The sequence below is a fragment of the Prunus dulcis genome, chromosome 4 (genome assembly GCF_902201215.1).
Source record: "Prunus dulcis chromosome 4, ALMONDv2, whole genome shotgun sequence".
Taxonomy (NCBI): Eukaryota; Viridiplantae; Streptophyta; class Magnoliopsida; order Rosales; family Rosaceae; genus Prunus; species Prunus dulcis.
This window is the reverse complement of record NC_047653.1, coordinates 7727518-7751030: the sequence shown is the minus strand read 5'-3', so window position 1 is coordinate 7751030 and position 23513 is coordinate 7727518. Positions and strand designations below refer to the sequence as shown.

At 37.7% G+C, this 23513-nt stretch overlaps 4 protein-coding genes across 5 annotated transcripts; 2 read left to right on the top strand and 2 right to left on the bottom strand.

The window, feature by feature from the left end:
* The first annotated feature begins 1557 nt into the window (after positions 1–1557).
* On the top strand, positions 1558–3156 carry LOC117624180 (GRAS family protein RAM1-like). Its single transcript, XM_034355321.1, has one exon. The coding sequence runs from the start codon at positions 1558–1560 to the stop codon at positions 3154–3156; it is 1599 nt and encodes a 532-aa protein (XP_034211212.1).
* Positions 3157–3517: 361 nt separating this feature from the next.
* LOC117624179 lies at positions 3518–11347 on the bottom strand. Its single transcript, XM_034355320.1, has 9 exons — positions 11065–11347; positions 6871–9832; positions 6714–6794; positions 5570–5722; positions 5252–5415; positions 4907–5054; positions 4690–4812; positions 4214–4301; positions 3518–3970 (listed from the first exon to the last, which is right to left on the bottom strand). Exons 2-9 carry the CDS (start codon positions 9649–9651, stop codon positions 3777–3779), a joined length of 3732 nt encoding a protein of 1243 aa, XP_034211211.1. The 5' UTR covers positions 9652–9832; positions 11065–11347; the 3' UTR covers positions 3518–3776.
* A 2711-nt stretch (positions 11348–14058) lies between these two features.
* LOC117624178 (L-ascorbate oxidase-like) lies at positions 14059–16510 on the top strand. The gene is made up of 5 exons (XM_034355319.1): positions 14059–14343; positions 14448–14540; positions 14810–15022; positions 15104–15292; positions 15385–16510. Exons 1-5 carry the CDS (start codon positions 14059–14061, stop codon positions 16345–16347), a joined length of 1743 nt encoding a protein of 580 aa, XP_034211210.1. The 3' UTR covers positions 16348–16510.
* A 244-nt stretch (positions 16511–16754) lies between these two features.
* LOC117624176 lies at positions 16755–22243 on the bottom strand. 2 transcript variants are annotated; one of them, XM_034355317.1, is made up of 13 exons: positions 22136–22243; positions 21239–21448; positions 20860–20910; positions 19787–19917; positions 19548–19664; positions 19235–19354; positions 18834–18955; positions 18445–18611; positions 18261–18314; positions 17880–17989; positions 17386–17499; positions 17175–17306; positions 16755–17097 (listed from the first exon to the last, which is right to left on the bottom strand). In XM_034355317.1, exons 2-13 carry the CDS (start codon positions 21413–21415, stop codon positions 17070–17072), a joined length of 1323 nt encoding a protein of 440 aa, XP_034211208.1. In that variant the 5' UTR covers positions 21416–21448; positions 22136–22243; the 3' UTR covers positions 16755–17069. The 2 variants fall into 2 exon arrangements, with proteins under 2 accessions (XP_034211208.1, XP_034211209.1); XM_034355318.1 differs by lacking the exon at positions 22136–22243 and adding an exon at positions 22058–22127.
* Positions 22244–23513: the final 1270 nt, after the last annotated feature.

The window sequence follows — 23513 nt, the reverse complement described above, 5'->3', positions numbered from 1 at the left end:
TTTAGTCCGACACAACACCAAACGTAGGTCTTCACTATTTTTACAATCCAGCTTGTTAGTCCGACGCTGCACCAAACGTAGGTCAGTACTTAATCCAGCTTAAGCCAATCCGAGCTAATCCAATACAGTCCCAGGATTTAGTCCAGTCTATGACAGTCCGCCGTACCAAACGAGCCCTAAATGGATAAACTTGTCTTTAAAAATTCTATTAAAACATAGTTGTGGGAAGTCTTAAGTTCAATTCCCTCTTCCGTTATCCTAGGCTCGCTTTTCCATTTTCCCCAACCCCAGGTGCTAAGCCCACACCTTTTGTTTGGTTAATGGATAACGGGCTATCTCTAAAGATGAGGCATTTAACAATACGATTGTGGGGTTTTGACCCAAAAAAAGAAAGAAAAACAATATGATTGTGGGGCACCTACAACAACAAAAGTGTTTGTGTGGTTAGTTGGTCCAACCACTGGGTGAGCCCAAATCCAAAAGCACACAAGTGGACAAGGCATGACACTATGCAAGGACTCACTCCTCTTTGTAATGCCCTTGTTCACTCTCAAAACGCTCTCAAGCCTCCATTTAAGTTGTAACCCTTCACAATTTGTGTTTGTGTGTGTGATTGTGATTGCTTGATTCAATCTTGACCGTTGATCCAAATTTTCACATCAACAAAAAGCAAAACCAGCAACCAAAAAAAATAAAGAAGCATAGATTTGCTAGAGGAAGACATGAGTTCCTTAATACTTGGTAAAATCCCACATTCTCTAAACGACTTCATTTTGTTTTTAAAATGGCAAGATATAAATTTACTATCCACCACCTTCTTCTGTATTAGCAACTGACCATACATAATTATGAGCTGCTGAGGGGTTGGCTTGGCATGCTATAACCTAGTCGTCTAGATAATAAACACGAAGCAAACCAAATTGGTTGCAACCAGAAGCCACCTCCTATGTCTCATTGCTTGTTGGCCGACCAAGCTGAGAATGACTTAGAGACAAACAACAAATGACACTAAATCATAAACTGTGGAGCCCACATCTTGGTTGAGGTTACCGACCCAAAAATCCCAAACTGTTTGTCTTTCAAGGCCGGCTACTAAATTTGCAGCACAAATTCATATTCCTTGAACCTTTCTACATCCAATAACAAGAAAAAACTTGCTGTTTCCACCTTAGTTCCCTTTGAGGAGGAAGCCAAATATGATGCATAGAAACATGGTGAGATTTTTTAATGTCTCAAAATGTCAAACCTCAGCAACCCATCTGCAAGAATCAGCGGTGTTTTTTTGGGGTCACATCTACGAAAATGTATTATTTTCACCTTATATATATATATATATATATATATATCTAACCATTGCTCTCCATAGAGTAGTTTATTTTGTAGGAGAGATCATTGCCCATCACCTCAAAACAAAGGGAATATTCTAGCTCAGCATAGTAAATAAAGGAACAGCCATTTTACACACTGTGAGTAGGGGAACCATCCAAGTTCCTAAGATCTCTAATCTCTTTTATTGCCTTACTCTTCTCTCCCCTCAATCTCCTCCAAAAGCTAGCAATGGAAGACTTCAATGGTTGGCTCTCTTTCCCCTTCCATGAGAGTCTCAACCACGATCTCGCCATTCGAAGGTTTTGTCCAGCAAGAGTTCAGCAAGAACAAGGAGGAGAATGGGAGGAAATACTGAATGAGATTGAGTTTTCTTCACCCTCTGAGACCACAAGCCCTCCTTGCTTGCCAGCCTCAGAGGTAGATGACTTTGTTGACAGCTTCATCAATATGGATCATTGTAGGGATGATGATATTCAATCCTTGGAGAAGCAACAAGGTTTTGATTACTATGATCAAGATGGGATGGAGACATTTTCAATGGTGGATGATATGTATGGAGATGTTCTGATGATGATGGAAGGAGATGACATGGAGATGGGTGGCTTGGCTGAGGATTTTGGAGTTGGAGAAACTAATATGGTGCCTAGTGTTGAAGAGGTGACCCATGGAGTGGACCAAGGGCTTCACTTGGTGCACATGTTGTTGGCTTGTGCTGAGGCTGTGGGCTGCAGGGACACCAAACTTGCAGAATCTTTGCTCAGCCAAATTTGGGCTTCAGTTAGTCCTTGGGGTGATTCTTTGCAGAGAGTCTCATCCTGCTTTGCAATGGGATTGAGGTCAAGGCTTTCTCTTCTTCATAATGTCAATATAAATGGTACATTCAACAATGATACTATGGATGTCTCTTTGACCTCTAGGGAGGAGAAATTGGAAGCTTTTCAACTCCTTAACCAAACAACTCCTTACATAGCTTTTGGCTTCATGGTTGCAAATGAAGCTATATGTCAAGCAGCACAAGGGGAGGAAAACCTGCACATCATTGATTTGGGAATGGAACACACTCTTCAGTGGCCATCCTTGATAAGAACCCTGGCATCAAGGCCGGAGGGCCCGCCTAAGAAGCTCCGAATCACGGGACTCGTTGAAGATCACAATGTGTTTGAACTTGAAGCCGGCATGAAAGCCCTGGTGGAGGAGGCTAGCTCACTAGGCATACCAACAGAATTCAACATGATATCAGAACCAGTAAAACCATCACTTCTAACTAGAGAGAACCTGGACTTGAGAGAAGGAGAAGCATTATTTGTCAATAGCATCATGCACTTGCATAAGTATGTTAAAGAGAGTAGAGGCTTTCTGAAGGCAATCCTCCAAGCTTTGAAGAAATTAGGTCCAACTGTTCTTACATTGGTGGAACAAGATGCAAATCATAATGGGCCATTTTTCCTTGGGAGATTCCTCGAGTCTCTTCACTTTTATTCTGCCATTTTCGACTCACTCGAGGCTAGCCTCCCACGAAATAGCCCTCAGAGGATGAAGATAGAGAGGCAGCACTTCGCCGACGAAATTAGAAACATTGTTGCTTTTGAGGGCTTAAATCGGATCGAGAGGCACGAAAGGGCAGACCAATGGAGAAGGCAATTAGGCCGCGCTGGGTTTCAAGTGATGGGGTTGAAGTGTACAAGTCAAGCAAGGATGATGCTATCTGTTTATGGCTGCGATGGGTATACTTTGGCTACTGAGAAGGGTTGCCTCCTCCTTGGATGGAAAGGCAGGCCCATAATGCTGGCTTCTGCATGGCATGTGCACAATGCTTCTTCCTCCTAGCCTCCTCCATGATATCATTTGCCGACGTTGCAGCTGATTTGGTTAAGCCATTGGCAGTCATTTTATTTTATTATTGGAAAGTAATAAAATGAGTTATCTTCTAATCAAAGATCCCAGTGATGATAGAAATTTGGTTTCTAAAGATCTTCCTAGTGCTCTCACTTGGGCTCAATACACTTCAGTTATAAAATTAGCATTGTAGCTTTGAAGATTGCTATTTGCTTGGGACCAAATAAACCAGTCAAGGTGCTCTAATACAAAGCTCTTTGAAGGCCCCATTTATAGCAAAATTGGCCTACCAAATAAGAAGTTATAGTAAATCAGAAATGTTGAAGGCTAGTAGAAAATGCATTTGTAAGAATAGTAGAAACCAACTCGCAACCGTGCATTCTCTTTGTGAAGCTAAAACATTCTACTACAATTTTGTGAGTTTCAGGGGTAGAAAGCAAAATAAAAGAAAATTACTTGAAAGGAGCCTATTCCATTCCAGAAAAAAGTGGAAAATCGTGGATCTGCGCTCCAAATACGATATCATACACACTATCTTATGAGGTACCAATTGAATGAATAAAGGTATCATGTCTAAAGCATGCAAAAACGCCACAACTGTGTTCAAATGATCATTTAGAAGCCTTATAACCCTGTGCTTTGGGTTGGCTAGCAGCTGTAGTCATTACTCGTAAGCAACCGGCGATCTCTGTGAAAGATGGCCTGGCCGCAGGATTAGGAGCCCAACACTGCTCCATAAGCACTCTCCATTCAGGATCGCAATAACTTGGAATGGTGGGTCTCAATGTGTTATTTACAATACCTCCTGCATGTATTAAAAGAAATTCAAAACACTTAAATCTGTAGCAGTGAGTTAATAATTATATACATACATACATACATGAGAGAGAGAGAGAGAGAGAGAGAGAGAGAGAGAGAGAGAGAGAGAGAGAGTAATAATAACAAATTGAAATTAAGTTAACCGTGAGGCAAACATCAGTCTTTAATGGTGCAACAATATTGACATGCAAGCTCAAGCTCAACCAAAACAATAGAGTAAAACAATCACCTATAATTGCTCCATAGTGCATGTTGGCATATGGCTCCTCGCCAGTAAGAATCTCCCATAAGACAATACCAAAGGAGAATACATCAACCTACAGCATTTTATCAAGAGTCAGACAAGGGAAGCAATGAAGTCCCTAGATATGCGAATGTACCAGGTTAATCCGAAATCATTCAGATCCGAGGAAAAAAGATATATGTTAATAAGTTTCTTTCTACACTGGAAGAAACAGAAGGAAGAGAGAACAAGAGATGAAGAACAACAAACAAACAAACAAACAAACAAAAAAAAATCTTAAGAACAACTTCACCAATTTGACATTTTTATTAAAACTAGAAAGAGATCCAGTAAGAGACTTCAATCACGTTAGCTGCAGACTGCCCTATATTTATATGGGCTAAATTGATACACACTCTATCCCTCACTATTTATCTATTTCTATTTCCATTGTAAAAATAAAACTTAAACAGAAATCTTACCTTTTCAGATACCTTAGTGCTGCTGCCATTCAGCAACTCTGGTGCCATCCATGGTAACGTTCCCCGTACACCACCAGAAACCAGGGTATTTCGCTTGATTTTCGAAAGCCCAAAATCACCGACCTGGGAAGAAACACATATTATTATTGTTACTCATGGTAAGTTGCTAACAGAGAAAGTTAACCATTTCTAGTATTGATAACTTCATGATAATTACCTTGCAAATTGGCCGTACAGGATCTTTTAGGTTCACAAGTAAGTTGTCACACTTCAAGTCAAAATGCACAATATTCTTTGAGTGCAAATATTCCATTCCAAATGCTGCATCCATAGCAATTATTAGTCGCTTGCGACGATCAAGATACCTGCATAATAAGATTAAAAGAAAGAAGGTGAAAATTAACGAAATAACTGCTGCCATTCAGAAACAGTGAACTTGAAACATACAGATAAAAATACATCAAAAGCTTAGTGTACTTTCATGATTGTATAGTATTGCCATGATGATCTGAGCGCATGAAACAAAGCAGAAAAGTATAGGACAGCATCAATGGATCATTACCTATCTTTTCGAAGCAAGACATGCCTAAGAGAACCATCAACCATGTACTCAGTTACAGTAGCAAGTGTTCCCCCTGGTCCATCTTGCACTACACCATAAAACGCCACAACATTTGGATGGTGAAGCTTTGAAAGAATGTCAGCTTCCCGCCAGAACTCTATACTCTGACAATTGGGTAAGAAATACCATTATGGCCTTGAAAAGGAAAATATTAATGTGTCATAGAAGCAACATAAATATTAGAATATATTTCCTCCACAAGCTTTTCAATAAATGTGAATTTCATTGCACAATTCAGAGGTGGGGAAGAAAGGCTACCAATCTCTCTTGCTCTGATGATCTCCCAGTGAAGCAGCTCTTATTTAGTCTCTTAATGGCAACATCACTGCCCCTCCATTTTCCATGATACACAGTCCCAAATGTACCAGAACCTAGTTCCTTCAGCTGTTCGAGATCATCGTTCTTTATCAACTATCATGTGCACAAAGAAGAAAGAATCAAAGAGATGTCAAATGGAAAGTCGATACTGTTGTCAAAAGTAGGTTAACCAATACCAAAATAACAGATCCAGTGCATTTACTAGCAAGTTTGTGTAGATGTATAAAAGAAAATGAATAACCAATTAACTGGGGGACCAAATGCTTTAACAACAGTGAAACACCTGAAGCCCATAGAGATTACTCAAAATCTCCACAGTATAATTAATGAATGATAAAACATTGCATATTAAACATTAGGGATGATTCTCTCTGTGTGTGTGTGTCCATGTGCCCAAGTATGCATGCACAAGTAGTTTTTCTTTTGGATGAGGACAATATTGAACGTAATGTTTCTTTCTTTTTTATCCCAACCTCAATTCATCCTTTCATGACATAAGATATTCACTATGCTTGCATATAATGGTTTTCCTGACATACATGTGAGATTTATTCAATTAGAAGAAACTGTGACGAAATGGGAATGAACACAAAATGATGCGATATTCTCATTTTCTGATACTAATAGGAGGGCTATTTGACATTATTATCCAGATCCAAATCCTAAGCCAAGTTCTAACAACATTGAAAATTTTTGTTTCTTAAAATATGGAGTAGCCAGGTCTCATCAGTGCAAAGCACTATATTTGTTGTCTAAATCGGGGGGTTAGGGAGAGGGAGGTGGATAGGGAAATGAGAACAAAGCAAAACTTTCTACTAAGAGCTACACCCACTCGAACGAAGTAAACTTTTGGTATAGCTTTTTCTATAGCCAATCACTTAATAGACAAATATTTCATTTAACCAAGTTAAAAAGAGAAAACTCTTATATCAAATTATTTAACATGTAAGCATCACACTCGAACGAAGTAAACTTTTTGTATAGCTTTTTGTATAGCCAATCACTTAATATACAGATATTTCATTTAACCAAGTTAAAAAGAGAAAACTCTTATATCAAATTATTTAACATGTAAGCATCACACCTGCAAGGTACTGATATCAAAATCTCCCAGAGAAGGATCTAAAGGAGGCAAACCAGCTTTTCTGCTTGCAAAATTCCCCTCCTACATCCAAGTTATGGGAACATTGTTAGCAAAGGGGCAATTTGTTAAGAAAAATGAGACCTGATCAAAAGACTACCTCATACTCCGAATCTTGCGCTCTTATGTTTTCCATCATTCCCTCAAACTGCATACTTTCGGTGTCCTTCACTTGGAGTTGATCATAATTAGAATGCAGAACTGTTGTTTCAGCTTGGGTCATTCCAGGCAAGTCTTTTTGAATGTCTTTCGCAAATTTAGGCTGAGAATCCACATGGACCATTGAAACTCCAGCTGCTATTAATGGTGTGAGATGATAAGATCTACCATCTCCTTCCACATCATTTCCAATCACAGACGGAAAACCAAGATCCTGGTCAATAAGAGAAACATCTTTTTTATCAAACCCTTCTTGTGCCAACTTCTGGAAATATGACCAGCGTCTAGGTTCATGATTTTCCATATTTAAGCTCAAACCAGTTCCATCCTTTTGCAGCAAACCAAAATCAGGGGAGTCTTCAGAAAGTACTGCCTTGGAGAATATATCAGACAGGAAATCACGAGGAAATCGTTCTTCAATATCAATAATGATGTCTCCCTCCACTGGAGTAGAAGCACCAACTGGAGCTGTTTCTTGAGAAACATCTTTAGACAACTTCCCTGTCAAAGTAATGGGCTGAGCACGGCCCATAGTATCAACAGTACTTGGATCCTTGCCAGTGGCCTCTTCCTGATTAAGCTCAGAATGATTAGATGCAGAAAGCTCCTGGTGCTTTACAGAAGGTATCCCACTTATAAGTGATCCAGCTTCTACAATGTTATTCTTATGGCTATCTTTAGGGAAGTTTGTTTCTTGGTCAGACTCAAGAATCCTATCCCTTTTTGCAGCCTCTATATTATCCACATGGGTTGGTAATGCCCGCTTTAGTTCGCCATCTGTATCTTGCAAAAGCTTTGTATTCATCTGAGAAATTGAATCAGCAAACTCTTTGTACTTCTGAAGTTGGGCAAGTCCATCATCAACAGTTTGAGCATCCACATATACCGTTGGGGTAGACTGTTCAGTCTGGGGAGCAAGGTTTCCATGTTCATGCAATTTGTTAACTCCTTCCGTGATTGGATCCTTCTGGGTGACATCAGAATGAGAATGAGTTATGAGAAACGGAGAACCATGAGAATCATCAGATTTTGATGAACGATTCAGCAACTCTGCCTGTTCCCTGGGAATTCTTTCTGAGTAGTAGACTCTTTTAGGAAGCACAGCTGGCTCTTGGTAACTGAAATCAACTCCATTAGACAAATGGTCAGCATAAGCAGGAGCAAATGCATTGCCAGATGTGGAATTATGTTCAATTTCACTGGATTTATGAACCAGCACTGGGTTCCCAGAATCAATTGATGAAGCAACCTTTTCAGGTTCCTGGTACTTTCTTTCATCTTTTGATGCTTCTTCAACAGGAAGATGGTTCATCAAATTACCATCATACAGCTGTAAAGGGACAGAGTGCTCTTTCCCCGAGGGGCGAAGTTTTTCAGGATCACTCTCTTGCTGCAGTGAACCATCACGTTTCACCTGCTTTACTGGCATCTCAAAATTTTGTTCTCTTGAGTGACTAGATGGCTGCTCTTCAATTGAACCTCCTTGTTGATTCATAATTCCATGATGAGGCACTGAAACAGTAGTTCCTCCAAATGGGGAGTGACTTGGGAGGGTATGGCCATTGTGCAACGAGTACTGCACATTTTGTCCATAATGCATCACCTGGCTATGCTGAAAATGAGGATACGTGTCATAGGCATTTGAAAAGTTAGGTAGCATTGGTTCAGAAGACTGAACGGTTCTTGATGAAACAATATTGCCAGTTAAACTTGAAGTGCCTACCTGTATTGAGTCTTTTGCAACCCTACTTGTCTCCTTCTCAATATTCTGTCCATTTAACTCATCCAAATTATTTGTTAAAGTGCTCGTCATACCAAGTAGAGTCGAGTTTTTTCTCGACCCCAGGTCCATTCCATTGACAGCAACTACATACTGAACCTCAGAATCACCATCCACACCGTGCAGACCAAACTGAGCATCATCCAGATCACTCATGGAGAACAAAAACATCCTAAGCTTTTGTGGTCCTTCTTTATCTTCTAGTTCATTCCATTCTTCCATCATATTCTGCAGATCCTCGTCGCAAGATACAGACACTAAGGCATCAAGATCCTCTCCAGGAAGCTGATATTTAATTACATGCACTTGATTATAAATTGATAAAGCTTTATGTATAAGCTCCTGCCAGGAAATGTCCTTTCTTACACGGATAATGCGTGTTTCACCTCCAACATACCTGAGCTTCCCGTCACTTGGTCGGGGTAAGATTTTACCTCCAAAGCTGCAGAGAACTTTCATTTTCATTGATGAACTATCAGAGGCTCCAGAAGAGGCATATCGATGAATATGACTATTTTCATAGCCTGATGAAGCTCTTGGTACTGATTGAACTGACGCATAGTTATTCCTGTCATCATGTAAAGATGACCTGTTTCTTTCAAACTGGTTTGGCCCTTTTTCAGCTAAAGGGAGCATTGAAGTATCTGACCCACTCTCAGACCCTGTATTACTGATTCCTAAAATTCCTTTTAGTTCAATATAATCTGTTGCATAACTTGGATCACCAACAGCATTCGGATTCAAAGGCTTCCTGGGGTTCACTCGATCAAGCATAAATTGAAGAGCAAACTCCTCTCCAGTCTGTATGGAGTAATTATGTACAGGTTTAATTTCTGGTATATTAAGGTCATTAGATCTCATATCAGTATGCATGCTGCTGCTCAGAGAGTCCTGCAAATATGACTGGGATGCAGGTTGGAATTCATCCTTTCCAGGTTCCATGGAATTGTATTGGAACTGTCTATGCGTTAATAATTGTCATACCATTGTTTGAATTTCTTCCTCACCTTAATTGGGATTAACCTCAACACCAAAATACTAACAAAAACTCATTCAATATATCGATTGCTTGCAGACAACTCCTATGACATGCAGTAATGCTGATTTCTCCAAAAAGAGAAAACTGAAACGACAAACAAGCTTCAATAAGTTTCCAGTCCCTATTATCTAGACAGAACCCAGAAGCTTCAGCAATCTTGAAAATGCTTCATTAGGTAAAATATGTATATTAGTAGATCTTTTTCTTAATTTCAGTAACAGAAGTGAAAAATATGAGGAAGCTGTGTTATCCTCCACATTTTAATTTATCAAAGAACTAGAAGGAAGAAAAAAAAAAACGCAACTTTTATTGTATCATCTGTCATTTCCTTGTAAAAAAACCAAAAATGTACAAGTCATATAGAAACTATTTTTCTAGCATGTGCGTATTGCAATATACTCAGTGTCACTGCCCATGGAGTGCTAATGCTTACATGTAACCATCAAAGTAATTAACACTGACGTGTCCACAGTTTCCACCGTGTTCATGACTTATGTTACAGTAATCACAGACCACACAAACACCAATGTTTATTGAACACACAAAAGGAAACTTGTTCTCCAGCCTCCATTACAGTCAGAATGATCTTATTAAAACTTCAATTAGATGCCTAAGTTTCTTGTATTACATTCTTTCTAATTTGTTTGAAAAGACAGATCATACTGTAAGAAGTCCTTCTTCCTATCCTATTGGAAAGGATTGTTAAATCATGAAGGCCATGCATAAACACATTTAGACCTAAAATTCTACCTAGCTTAGTTAACTAGCTTCTTCAAACCTGCTGTGATCACCTTTAGCTTTAACCAACTCTAATCACGACGCGTAGCGTATTTTCTCTATTGTATGATTATTGTTAGTCAGTTGCCCTCACTATGAGAAACCAAAGCTAAAGAACTACTGCTGCATAGTAAAATCCAAGGGAAAAAAAGAGAAGAATGGAAGGATATATCGTTCAATGTTAAGCTTGATTACTTTATTGCCGCAGAAACATCTATCCAGTGGAGGACTATTAACTCATTGAAGGAACCAATTAAAAAATTTACCAATAAAACAACTTTATTAATTATTCTCTCTATTTTATTGGATTAATAAAAAAATTCTTACCCAGTCAATAATCATAAACAAATTAAACTACCTTCAACCTGTATTCAGTGCCATGAAATACAATGCACAAAAACACACAGAAATGCATGAATATACGCATACACCAATACCAAAAAACAACTTGAATCACTCACAGATCAAAATAAAAAAAACCCAAAGACCAATACTACAAATAGATCAAAAACAATAAAAATAAATTTAGCCTCAAGTACCTGAAAGAACAATGCTTTTGTAGCTGAAAAGCTCTCACAGTATATCTTTGGTTCGCGAGGGCTTGAGTGAACCAGCCACCATTACTGTATTAGCGGAAAAGGAGGAGTCTTTGTGACTGCAGCTCAAAGAACACAAATTCGAAAGAAGGGAATAAGATTTTCCCTCACTTTCCCTCACTCTCTCGCTCTTTCTATTGAAATTTTTGGATTGTTTCGGCTTCCGAGAAATGAAACAACTGCTCATAACTCATAAGGCTTTTGCTTTCTTGTCTTTTAATTCCTGCAAAATCATGTTTAACTCATTAAGTCATTTATTTATTCGCTTTGATGCTAAGTCAAATCAGCGAAGACAGAGTTGGTTTTCCCGGATTACCCCTCTTGGGTTGCATTTTTACGTAAATTGCCATGTAAAATGTACAAGTTGACTAGGTAGTCGGCGAAGTTGGTTAAGAGGGAGGAGGACTAGCCTAAAGAGAGTCCCCATGGATCTTGTAGTGAGCTCGCATTTCACTTTCTATTTTAAAAAGATTTGGCTCAAATGAAATTGTGTGCCTACTTTCCAAGAAAACATTTTGGGGTGACACAGTGGAAGAAAAATACTCTAGAAAATCAACCCTTCTTTTCAAACTGTTTTAGGTGAGACAAAATTTATAATATAATATTACGATTCATATAGAAAGGTGACCATGGCCCCTTCAAGTAATGGGACTTCATTAACAAGTTTCTAAAAATAGATGTAATTATATTGCAAAATCTTTATGTAATGTGTTATTAACTCCCATGCATTTTAGCCTCTAACCTATCTTATAAAAATAAAAACTGTTGGATCTTTGCTCATATTTTTGGGAATGTTTTCTTTATTTTCATTTTATTCATGAAATACATTGTACTTATGTCCAAAATTAATGCACGATCCTTTTTGGAGCTCTTGCATATTGTGTTGATAGTCTACTTATGTCCAAAACTACTCCCTTCAAACTTAAAGTTCTAATATTTCGGAGTTAGTAGGGTGTAGGTTAGTTAGTTGAGCTCTTTCACATTCATTCATGTGGGCAGAGGTTCGAAACCCCAGACACTTAATGAATATATTTGTGTAAATCCCCCTCCTCTAGTCGCTTGTACTAAAAAAACAACTTAAATTTCTAATGTAAACCATAAATCTTGATTTTAAAAAATACATGTAAACCAATTTATGAAGAATTATTATTTGACTACGATCACAGGCTCCCAAAGCCGCAAGCTCAATGTAGGCTTGGGCACATCCTACCCCAATTCACTCCTTCACTTAATTAGTAAATCACGTGACGCCGCACGTGACATTAAATTTCCAATCTCTTAGATCACATCGCACGCTCTCTGCCAATTTAATATTCACCTCCTTGTTCTGAATATAGTCAAGATATTAATGAATACATGAGGATTCTATCAGCGTTCCATTGAAAATAACATTTATAGTCAAGATAATTACATACTTTTTTAACCTTTTTTTTAAAAAGAAGCTTGGAATTGGCCATGGACGGTCAAGATGTCCTCCTCAGCAATTATATTTGAAGAATCTGGTCGGTCCAATTTGTCATTTTTTTCTTGGAGCTAAAACAATGTCAAAGTATTCAAACCCAATAAGAATTTTAAAAAATTCCCATAAAAAAATATAGAAGGAAAAAAAAACAGACGGCTTGCCAATCATTTATTGACCATTCAAATTAATTCATTAATTCATCCTTTTTCTTGTATTTAGCATATGTTAAAGAATATATTTGATTCTCAATCTTGGCTTGCAAAAAGAAACAAACCGACCCAAAAAAAAAAAGGTTGGAGTGTTGAATGGTTGAGTGATGGATGGTCAATAAAACCTTTCTGTGGTCAAGGCTTATCTCACAAGAAACAATTGGTAGAATATTTGCTTCCACCGCCATTGTCAAATTTGACATTTTGTTTGCTCTTGAGGCCCTTTGATTGTCCTCCTCTGGCTGTTGGGCCTTCTTTGTATGAGAATCAAGTGGGCTTAGCTAGACCTCGAGGAAATAGAACCTCGGATACACGGATAAACCTGCTTAAATTGCAAGCTTTTTGCAAAACGGGAGAGGGAGAAAATAGAACCTCGGATACAGAGATAAATCCACTTAAACTACAAGTCCCTTAACGTTTGCTTCAGTTTTTCAGTACTTTCTTTCAAGTACTTCAAATATGTGAGCAGAGTATGCATGGTGGCGTGGGATCATTAAACCAACCCACATGAGTACCCTGAATCAATGATGAACTCATTCATATCCAATGTCAACAGTTCGCTAAGTCCAAGGCCAGAGACTAGGCATTGATTGAAGAACCTCTCTTGTGTTTTCTTCTGTCTCATCATTTTAGTCATATTTTACAAACTATGGACAAGCAAGATCTGTACATAATTAGACAGAAATTTAGCCTTTTCACAACTTTTATTATCTTAACTTAGCTTGTAACGCGTTTTTGTGTCTCCTCCAGTGTGCATCTTTTACAGATTTTTTCTCCAGAAATTCTATTTCCTATATTGCCATTGACCAACAAATTTGACAGTTCACAAAGCAAAGTGTATGATAATGCAATGAGGAACAGGAAGTCTTTGGTTTAATTTCCCCAAAAAAGAAAAGAAATCTTTGTTAACTATGTGGTTTTGATCTGTCCTCAGTTTCCAAGAGATCAATACTTTAATGCATTATGCCAGAGACATCTATATATTCTGCTGTGGAAAGTACTTTTAGAGGGCTTAGTTGCATTGCTTTCAGTCACATCTACAGAGAAAGCATGTGCTCCACATCCTTTTGGAAAATGTAAGCTGGAAAGTTAAAAAAGATTTTGAATATTCTATTAACCATTCAGATTGACTGAGACTTGGATACATAGTTTCATGCCAAACCAATAATTTTTCAGTAAGATGTATATTTCTATTTATATATACTGCCAGAGCTATGTTGTTTGTACAAGCTTCTTCAAGCTTTCTGAGGTTTGAAAGCCCCAAACATGGTTGAGATTTTAGCATACAGAAGTTTGGTGAAGCTGTTGGCTTTATGTCATTTTATTTCTTTGGCAGCTGTCGTGACAGTTGAAGCTAGAATTCGGCATTACAGATGGGAGGTGAAGTATGAGTACAAATCTCCAGATTGCTTTAAGAAGCTGGCCATAACCATTAATGGAGGAACCCCAGGACCAAAAATATTGGCACAGCAGGGTGACACAATTGTAGTTGAGCTTAAGAATAGCTTGTTAACTGAGAATGTAGCAATCCACTGGCATGGAATTCGACAGGTAGTTTCGTACTCTCTTGTTCATTTTCAAGTCAGCATTTGGATATAAAAAAATTTAGATGTGAACTTTTTTGTTTGCTTTCGTTTTCTGTATATAAATTGCAGATTGGAACACCTTGGAGTGATGGAACAGAAGGTGTGACTCAATGTCCTATTTTTCCAGGAGATACCTTCATATACAAGTTTGTTGTGGATAGGGTGAGTTTCCAATGAGTAAACTTTTATATTGTTTGCAGGGGATTTTTCTGGTCAAACAGTCTGGTATGTTATGTTGCTAAACTGCCAATCTAAACCGTTGATCATGTGAATTCATGTTTCAATTTACGACACTAGATTGATAGTTTGACAACATCGCGTGCTACAAATGTGAGAAGAAAACATTGCCCATTGTTTACATATCCGCACCAGCTTTGTGAATATGTTTCTGATTATAAACAATGTTTTAATTCATCATACAACAATTGTAGGCAGGGTCATATCTATACCATGCACATTATGGAATTCAAAGGGAAGCTGGGTTATATGGATCCATTACTGTCTCTGTTCCGAATGGAGAATCTGAGCCCTTTGCCTATGATTATGACAGAAGCATTATCCTTAATGACTGGTTCCACAAAAGCACTTATGAGCAAGCTGTTGGCTTGTCTTCCATACCTTTTGTTTGGGTTGGGGAGCCTCAGGTAAATGACTATATTCATTTATTGAAATTACATATGGACTATTTTGCATTGTTGATAATTCAAATTCCATTAACTTTTCAGTCACTTCTGATTAATGGAAGAGGGAGGTTCAACTGCTCTCTACTAGCAACTTCTAGCCTAGAAGTCGGAGTCTGTAACACAACAAACCCAGAATGTTCTCCCTATATTTTGACAGTCATCCCTGGCAAAACTTATCGGTTAAGGATTGGTAGCTTGACCTCTCTATCAGCTCTCAACTTCCAAATTGAGGTAACTTAAACCTCACCAAGTCTTTGAAAGTTTCAAATGTGTAGATATTATAAAGCTTGTCCTTGTTAGTAACAAACTTTTTTTTAATGCAGGGTCACAATATGACTGTTGTTGAAGCTGATGGGCATTATGTGGAGCCATTTCAGACTAAAAACCTATATATTTACTCCGGTGAGACATATTCTGTCCTAGTAATAGCAAACCAAGACCCATCAAGAAACTACTGGGTGACTACAAATGTAGTTAGCAGAAAACCTGCAACCCCAACTGGCTTAGCAATCCTCAATTATTATCCAAAATACTTCAAGAAATCCCCTCCAACTCTGCCAACCACAGGCCCTCTATGGAATGACACTGTACCAAGATTGGCACAGAGCCTTAGTATCAAAGCCCACAAAAGTTTCATTCACTCCCCCCCTCTCACTTCAGACAAAGTCATTGTGCTTCTCAACACACAAAATAAGATAGATGGGTACTATAGATGGTCCTTAAACAATGTATCTTTCTCTCTCCCCCACACACCTTACTTGATAGCTCTAAAGGAAAACTTAAACTTAAACCATGTGTTTGATCAAACCCAACCTCCAGAAAACTATGACTTCAAGAATTATGATATATACGCTGTTGCCGAGAATGTAAATGCCACTTCCAGCAATGGCATATACAGGTTGAAGTTCAATACCACAGTGGATATTATACTGCAGAATGCAAACACCATGACTGTGAACAATAGTGAGACACATCCATGGCATCTCCATGGGCATGATTTTTGGGTGCTGGGCTATGGAACAGGCAAGTTTGACATGATGAAGGATGTGGGAAAATACAATCTTGTAAATCCAATCATGAAGAACACTGTGCCAGTGCATCCTTATGGCTGGACTGCTTTGAGATTTAGAGCTGATAATCCAGGTGTTTGGGCTTTTCATTGCCATTTAGAATCCCATTTCTATATGGGAATGGGAGTGGTTTTTGAAGCAGGGGTGGAGAAAGTGGGAAAGCTGCCTTCTTCTGTTATGGGTTGTGGAGAAACAAAAGGTTTCCATAGGCCATAGTTCTATAAGTTATTAGTTCCTAAAGAAAAGAGCAAGTCATTGCCCCATATATCAATCATATTCAATTACACCCTGGTTGTTGAAGTCCTCAGCAGAGCTTCTACATGTACTGATTTAAGATTTTATAGATTTTTTTTTTCTTTTCATATTTAGATATTACTGGAAGCCACTACTTTCTGTAGGCTGATGGTCATTGCTTGGAGGTCATTAGTTATAAAGAAAAAATGTTATTGCATTTGGAAATTTATGAGGTTACTTTTGTTCATAAGATGCAAACTTATGATTGATTTTTCATAACCTGATATTTTTTGTTCAACTTCCCAGATTATAGCCCGGCCTGTAGATACATTCAAGATTTTTAAAGTTCGTGACTAAATTGTAAGACTACCCCTATCATCAAATTAGGGTTACTTTTCAATTGGATGAATCAATTTTCATTGGACTCAAATGTGACTGAACCTATGGCAAATGAAGCAGAACTATCTGCCTTTTGAGAAAGCAGACGCTTAAAAGTGCTATCTTTTGTACTTCAGCTCACACAGTTTTCGCAAAAAAATACAGAAAAAAGAGTAAAACTCTTCAAAAATATTACAAAAGCAATTCTACATGAGAACCAAGTAACAGCATTCACTCAATTCATTTGAGTTTTTCAAGAATGCTCTCACTTAATGCAGAGGATGCAACCCCTTGTCATCAAAGGTGGCAAGGTGGTTTTTGTCAGCTTACATGATAGTGCAGCTCCCTTGATCCCTACAAATATAAGGCTAATTCATCAGTATACAAACAGAAGATTCTGAGTTTTTAACTTACAAGTGGAACGGACGTACTTAAGCTTCTTCGTGTCTTCGTACTTGCCCAAGGCTTCCTCAAACTTGAGCCACTGTGGACCTGAATCTTGAAGATTCACGTTCTTTGGTCCCAAGATATAAGCCTGAACAACAAACTCTGGAGTTCTTGACCTGCTTATGGCATACATTGGTCAGTGATATTATCAACCTTAGGAAAGACATTAATTTCAGTGATATTAAACAGACTCACCTTCCTTCATACTCCACTAACCATACTAAATAGGCTGCACCAAAGTACATTGACACAAATGGCATGGAAAGATCATCAGCAGAATGAATTGTGTATGCCTTAAAGCCCATCTCCCTGCACACAAAGAGAAAGTTCAAAGCAAATACAATTATACAAAGGGGGAAGAGAACACCAAATTATATTTATTCATTCATAACAGAAGTCTTTTGTTTCTGGGGTCAAGAAAATGATAGTTCTTAAAGGAGTTATTTGATCTGATATGAATTGAATTGACCCCATTTTGCATGGAAGTTCTTTCTCATTCATTTTCTAGGCAATTTAAGGCGCTGTCCAAGCTCAGCTCAAGACAGACCATTTGTAAATAGGTGGATTTACCACCAGAAACAACCATGATGAGTCAAGATAGTTATCTTTCAAGCTAGGCTCTCTATACAGATGGATTTTAAACTCTTTTCCAATTAAGAAATTTAGTTCTGATTATGAGATTGACATACGTGAAAAGCCATAAAGCTGTAGAATAGTCGATTCCCATTATTCCAGTACGTGGTCCAACGCCATTCAAGAAACGCAAACTAATAACCTCTGCAAGAGCACCAAGAACTGACTGCAAAAAATAAATCCCAAGAAAAGAAGAAAAAACAAAGTAAAATACACTGCGGAGAAAGACAAAGAAGTGATGACTGAGGTGAGGGCAAAGGTAACAATGCTTAGGAAACTGAAAAGGGAGAAGACTGAAATGACAAATGGTTTCATGATCTTCCGGGATTTTCCTCAAGAGCATTCTTTTAGACAAATGTGCCTAAACAAAAAATTTAGGCACACAAAAGTATCTCATTTACAGAAACCGGACTTCACAAGTTAGAAGTTACACTTACAGCTTTGATTGGCTTTGTATTAAAGTGTTTTGTGAGTACGATATCTGCAACTGCCTGCAAGAAGTCAATAACATGTTTTGTGGTGACATGTTTCGCATTTAATATAATCTTGATTTCATTGACAGCACTAACAAAAAAGAATTCCTGAACTTCAAACCATGGTCTTCATTCTAAAAATTCGTACCTTCAGTTCTACACGAGAAAGGTATGGTCTTTTCTTGTCATCAAGGGAGAATCGTACTTTTCCCCTTTTCTCTCCAGTTGTGGTCCACTCTCTAGCGACGTCTTGATGATTCCACATTTCTGCCATGTCTTCTGGAGAAGCTCTGGAGTCCCAGTAAATGTGATGACCTGATGAAAAGCTTCTTGGCTTAGTAATATAATAGAAATAAAGTAAAGAAATTTCTCAACGTATGATATGGAATATCTCAGAATTCTTGAAGAATTCTACATGCTTGGAACTGCAATAGATTAAAGGAGAAGCAAAGTTTCACCAAACATCAGGTATTAAAAAATAAGTACTCAAAATCATTTGTAACAGTAGCTCCCTCTGTAACTAGAAAAAGGAGAAACCTGCGTTGTGTGGTGCGGGTGGTGCAGCATGAGCATGAGGAGGAGCATGAGGAGGAGCATGAGCATGAGGGGCTGCTGAAGTAGAAACCTCATTTGGAGATGGACGGCCTTCAAAACTTTTTCTGCACAAAAGAAATACACCATAATCAGCTCTGGAATATATATCTGACAAGGATTTAATGCCTGTTTCGACTTTTCAATGAGACTTCATAACATGTTCACCAAAACATAACATCCTTCACTGCACAACGATTTCTAAATTGGCTTCAATACTTCTTCACCAAAATTTCAAATATTTATACAATTGAGTGGAAAATTTTTCGTATACTGTTCTGAAAAATACTGTTGTAAAATGCTTAAAGCAAAGTTCCAGATCATAGTGATACAGAGAAGACAACAACCTGGATGGAAGACTTTCCTTGACTGAAAGATACCGTTGCCAATATTTCAAAGTTGATTTGTGAGTTGCCTTTTTGGTACCACCTTTATATGCCCTAACTACATATTCTTCACTTCTTTCTCTGCAAACAAAGACTGAAGCATCAATATCTCATCATGGAACTAACAATGGTAATTATCTTAATTACTTAACATCTACACGTAAGACACATGCAGAGGATCACAAAAACCATTGGAAGATGGACCCAACCAAGTCCACATTCGTACTAGCTGCATACAACCTAACACGAAAAAATTATATATTTTGCAACTTACTTTTGATCATAGCTTGATAACCATTTAAGATAAGCGGCACCAAAATATACATTTACAAAAGGCTTGAACAGAAGATCTGGATTCCCTTGCACTGCATATGCCTGGTAGCCCATATCACTGCAAGCAAGTTGCACTTTCAACTTCATTGCAGCAATATAACATAAAAAGTAGATAAACAACAATGCTGCTCAGTATAAGAGTTATGTGCTTAAAATGAAATCTGTGCATATTTTCGGTACCTAGCCAGCCAGTCAGCAGTTTTTGGTAAAAGTTGCATGATCCCTGCAGTGGTGGACTTAGTTTTTTTATCGTACCGGGTAGCAAGGGGCTGTCTATCACTTTCAAGGTCAGCAATAGCACGAATCATATCCTGCAGCAGAAGTAGAATGCAAAAGTTAAGGAGGAAAAAGGATCTCCAGAAGAAAATCCAAAGCTTAAAATTTCACTCTCTTTAAGTATTATTTTCATACAGAACAGAGTTATCCCTTTATAAACATTTAGAGTGGAGAGGTACCAGAAACCCCAAATATAGATGGTCATAGCAAACAACAAGTTTTCAATCCGGAACAGAACATAAACTTCTGTGTTGCCAAACATGTTCGAGGTTAGTTTTGTTCAAGAATACACGAGTCCTGCATCGGAAACTTAATGAAATAGAAAGTCCCATATATTAAATGGTTTCACTCCTAATAACATCGAGACCTTTTGTATAAAACCTCACACCTGCTATACATGTGGTTAAGTTGGGGACAATATCAATGTTCCTAGTGGTGGGCCAAGGGTCCGTTCCTCTGAAATCTTAGCAAGTTTTGCACTATCAATCATGAGTAGAAGATAGAAAATAGGTATATCATTCAAAGTAAGATCACAATCATTTTGTTATAGAGATTAAAGATGACAACAATGTGGATTGCCCCTCAATGCCATTGATTGCATTGACTTCACCGTGCTGTTAACACAAGAACAATCTGCCTGCAATGTCTCCGAATTGAAAAAACCTTGCGCGTGCAATGTAGGTTGGTGGGGTTGGTGTTTACTAACAAAATGCGACAGTTGCATTCTCAAGAAAGAGGAAAGTGACAATAAATCAAGTAACATGAACATTGTTTCTACTCAGGGCTTTGGGTGGCCATGCTATCATCATAGACCAACCCAGACATCTCGGTATCGAATTTAGTGCTACATATATAGTAACATGTAAATCTCTAAACTAGCTCCTCCCACTCCACAGAAAACATATCAGAGAAATCAGAGACTGAAAGGATAATAAAAAGGGGAGCAGACGAATCTGTTCTCATCATAGAAAACATACGGGATCTATTTGGTTAGCAAAGTGCCTGCGGATGGTGATCTCAGCCACAATCTGAAAAAGAGCCATACGATGCAAGGTAAATTAGACAACAGATTCAGAAGCAAATTACCTGCGTCTTAGAATCTCTAAGTCAAATCAAAATATTCCAAAAACTTTTTGTCTTCAGTCTTTTTTTTTTTTCTTTTTTTTTTTTTGGGCTATCAAAAAGTGTTACCAGAATGATACTTACAGTAATAAAAAGGAATGTAAAACTTCTTAGCTATCAGAAATTCAGTGAAAAATCTCCAGTGAGAGAAATATGTTGATTTATGAAGTGCAACTTATACTAAGCTAGTAACTAGGATTTCCTTCAATGTAATTAATTACATCTGCAATTCACCTTCATCTCAGTCTGTGTCAAAAAAGGCTGTCCATCGGGATCGCGTGAGAGATGAACTTTCTGTCCTCTGCTCTCTCCAGCATCTAACCATTCAGCAGTTACACAAGGACTGCTCCACATTTCTTCCAAGTCATGGGAATCAACACAGTCTTCCCAATATCTAAAGCTGACAGCCATCCCAGCAATATTTCTGGATCTCTATCCTAGCATCTGAGAAAAAAAAAAAATGTTTCAATATCATATCAAGTGCCATTACATAAATTTTTTGAAAGACAATGGAAGCAAAAGAAAAATATGTGCACTGTAATTTATTTAACATCCACTCCATACAGAAAGTCCTATAATCAAGAGAACATATTACATCAGATTCCATGCCTGTAAGCAAGAAAATTAAATCCAATTCTGTGCAATTCATTGCAGCCTTAAACAATTATTCAATCTATTTCATCCATAACACACTAGAATTGGAAACACAAATCAAACACAATTCCAGCCTGATGACTTCCCATGCCCAAACCAAATGAACCAACCTCATAAAAAAGGCAGCCAATTTTCGCCATTGCATGTAACAAACAATCCACATAATGTAAAAAATAAATAAAAAATTTACCACCCAATCAGCAAGATATAGTTTAACATAATCAAATCAGGAAACCAGAGCCCCCATGACATACCAACCCATATACATAAATACATAGAAAGACAATGTGCACATGCAAACATATTACACATGCATATGTAAAGCAATGATCTCGTATCATATACGTGACATGTCATGTTGTTCGACTGTGAATTAAATATTTATATATGATTGTATACATGATTTTGTGTAATCAAAAATTTTGGTTCACGGTCTGGAGAGAAAAGAGGCAAAGAAAAAAGTGTGGATTGGATTACCAGCAGCAGAGGCGAAATGAAGGAAGAAATAGTTTCCTTCACCTCCCCCTGGGGCTGATGCTAGAGAGAGAGAGAGAGAGAGAGAGAGATAGAGAAGGAATGTTTGTGTGTATTATATGAAATGAAGGAAGAAAACAGAAGAAGATGGACAATTGACCATTGTTGCCGGGAAGTTCTGTGGCAATGCCACTCTTGGTTGGCAGAACTTGTTAGAGAATGACACTTGGCGTTCCAAGCATAACCAATGCTGAAAATTTCCCCCTTTTCTTTTCTTTTTTTTTTAAAAAAAAATTAAAAAATTAAAAAAATTTAGTGCATGCCAACAAACTTACAAATATGGAAAGGAAAAAGTTTAGTAAGAAATCTTTTCTATGAGGGACAATTTTACAATAGTTCATTATTCATATTGGTCCGAAATGAGATATATACTAAAAACATTGAGGTAGAAATACGTTAAATTACTCTAATTTATGGAAAAAGAGATGGAACTCGGGTGTAAGGGAACCGATACACTGACTTACCCACGTGGCTTAACCCAAATATGTGAAATTGAATGAAATATTGAGAGAAAGATTAGTGAAAATGAATATAAAATATGAGAAGAAGTTCCCTATAAAAAAAAATATGAAAGAAGAGCTAGTGGATCCAATACTCAGGCCCAAACTTTTAAGAAGAATGAATGGATCTGTCCATGGCTTTTAAATACTCACAGAGAGAGGGAATGAAGAGAGATAAGAAAAGTTGACAAGAGGTATAGAAAACACAAAATGAAAAAAAGTATCAAATGATCTTTGGTGCTACGATTTATTTTTATCTCCATTCTTGCCTACCTCTTTATCAAAATCTTCATCTCACTTCCCACTCATAGTTTTCGTGTCATGATTCTGGGTACCCCTCAATCAATTGGTTTATAATGATGATCGACTTAACCTTTCCTTTCTTTAAGCTCAAGGTGACCACCACATTCGTTTTGGTCTGTTGAGTGCCAACCATCATTTGTTCTAAAAACAACTTTAATCCCTTGAGTAATAGATAACCCAAATGTTGATTTCTTCTTATATATATAGGCATCTAATATAATTATGGTCGAAATATAATCAACTACTCTAAGGTATGATTGTCACATTGTTCTATGGTGTTACTAATTCATGGGTATTGGCAAAGTCGATATTTTTAAAATTTTAAGTTAATATTAATTAAAAAATAAATATATATGTTATAACAAAAGAGAATTAATTGCACTGCGTGAAGATATAACGGTGATACCAACAATTTGTCCTCGACGTTACATCTTCCAACAACTTTGCTAAGCGGTTTGGGATCCATATTCTTTAAAGCTGTTGAGGCAGCTAGAGACCTAATCCCAAATGGAAGTATG

Coding starts and splice junctions, on each gene's coding strand:
- LOC117624180 (XM_034355321.1), top strand. CDS start 1,558: ATGGAAGACTTCAATGGTTGGCTCTCTTTCCCCTTCCATGAGAGTCTC.
- LOC117624179 (XM_034355320.1), bottom strand. CDS start 9,651: ATGGAACCTGGAAAGGATGAATTCCAACCTGCATCCCAGTCATATTTG. Junction 6,795..6,870: donor CGCAAGATTCGGAGTATGAG/GTAGTCTTTTGA, acceptor ACTTGGATGTAG/GAGGGGAATTTTGCAAGCAG. Junction 5,723..6,713: donor TTGATATCAGTACCTTGCAG/GTGTGATGCTTA, acceptor TGCACATGATAG/TTGATAAAGAACGATGATCT.
- LOC117624178 (XM_034355319.1), top strand. CDS start 14,059: ATGGTTGAGATTTTAGCATACAGAAGTTTGGTGAAGCTGTTGGCTTTA. Junction 14,541..14,809: donor ACAAGTTTGTTGTGGATAGG/GTGAGTTTCCAA, acceptor CAACAATTGTAG/GCAGGGTCATATCTATACCA. Junction 15,293..15,384: donor CTCTCAACTTCCAAATTGAG/GTAACTTAAACC, acceptor TTTTTAATGCAG/GGTCACAATATGACTGTTGT.
- LOC117624176 (XM_034355317.1), bottom strand. CDS start 21,415: ATGGCTGTCAGCTTTAGATATTGGGAAGACTGTGTTGATTCCCATGAC. Junction 19,665..19,786: donor ACTGCTGACTGGCTGGCTAG/GTACCGAAAATA, acceptor ACTTGCTTGCAG/TGATATGGGCTACCAGGCAT. Junction 17,098..17,174: donor GAAGACACGAAGAAGCTTAA/GTACGTCCGTTC, acceptor TTATATTTGTAG/GGATCAAGGGAGCTGCACTA.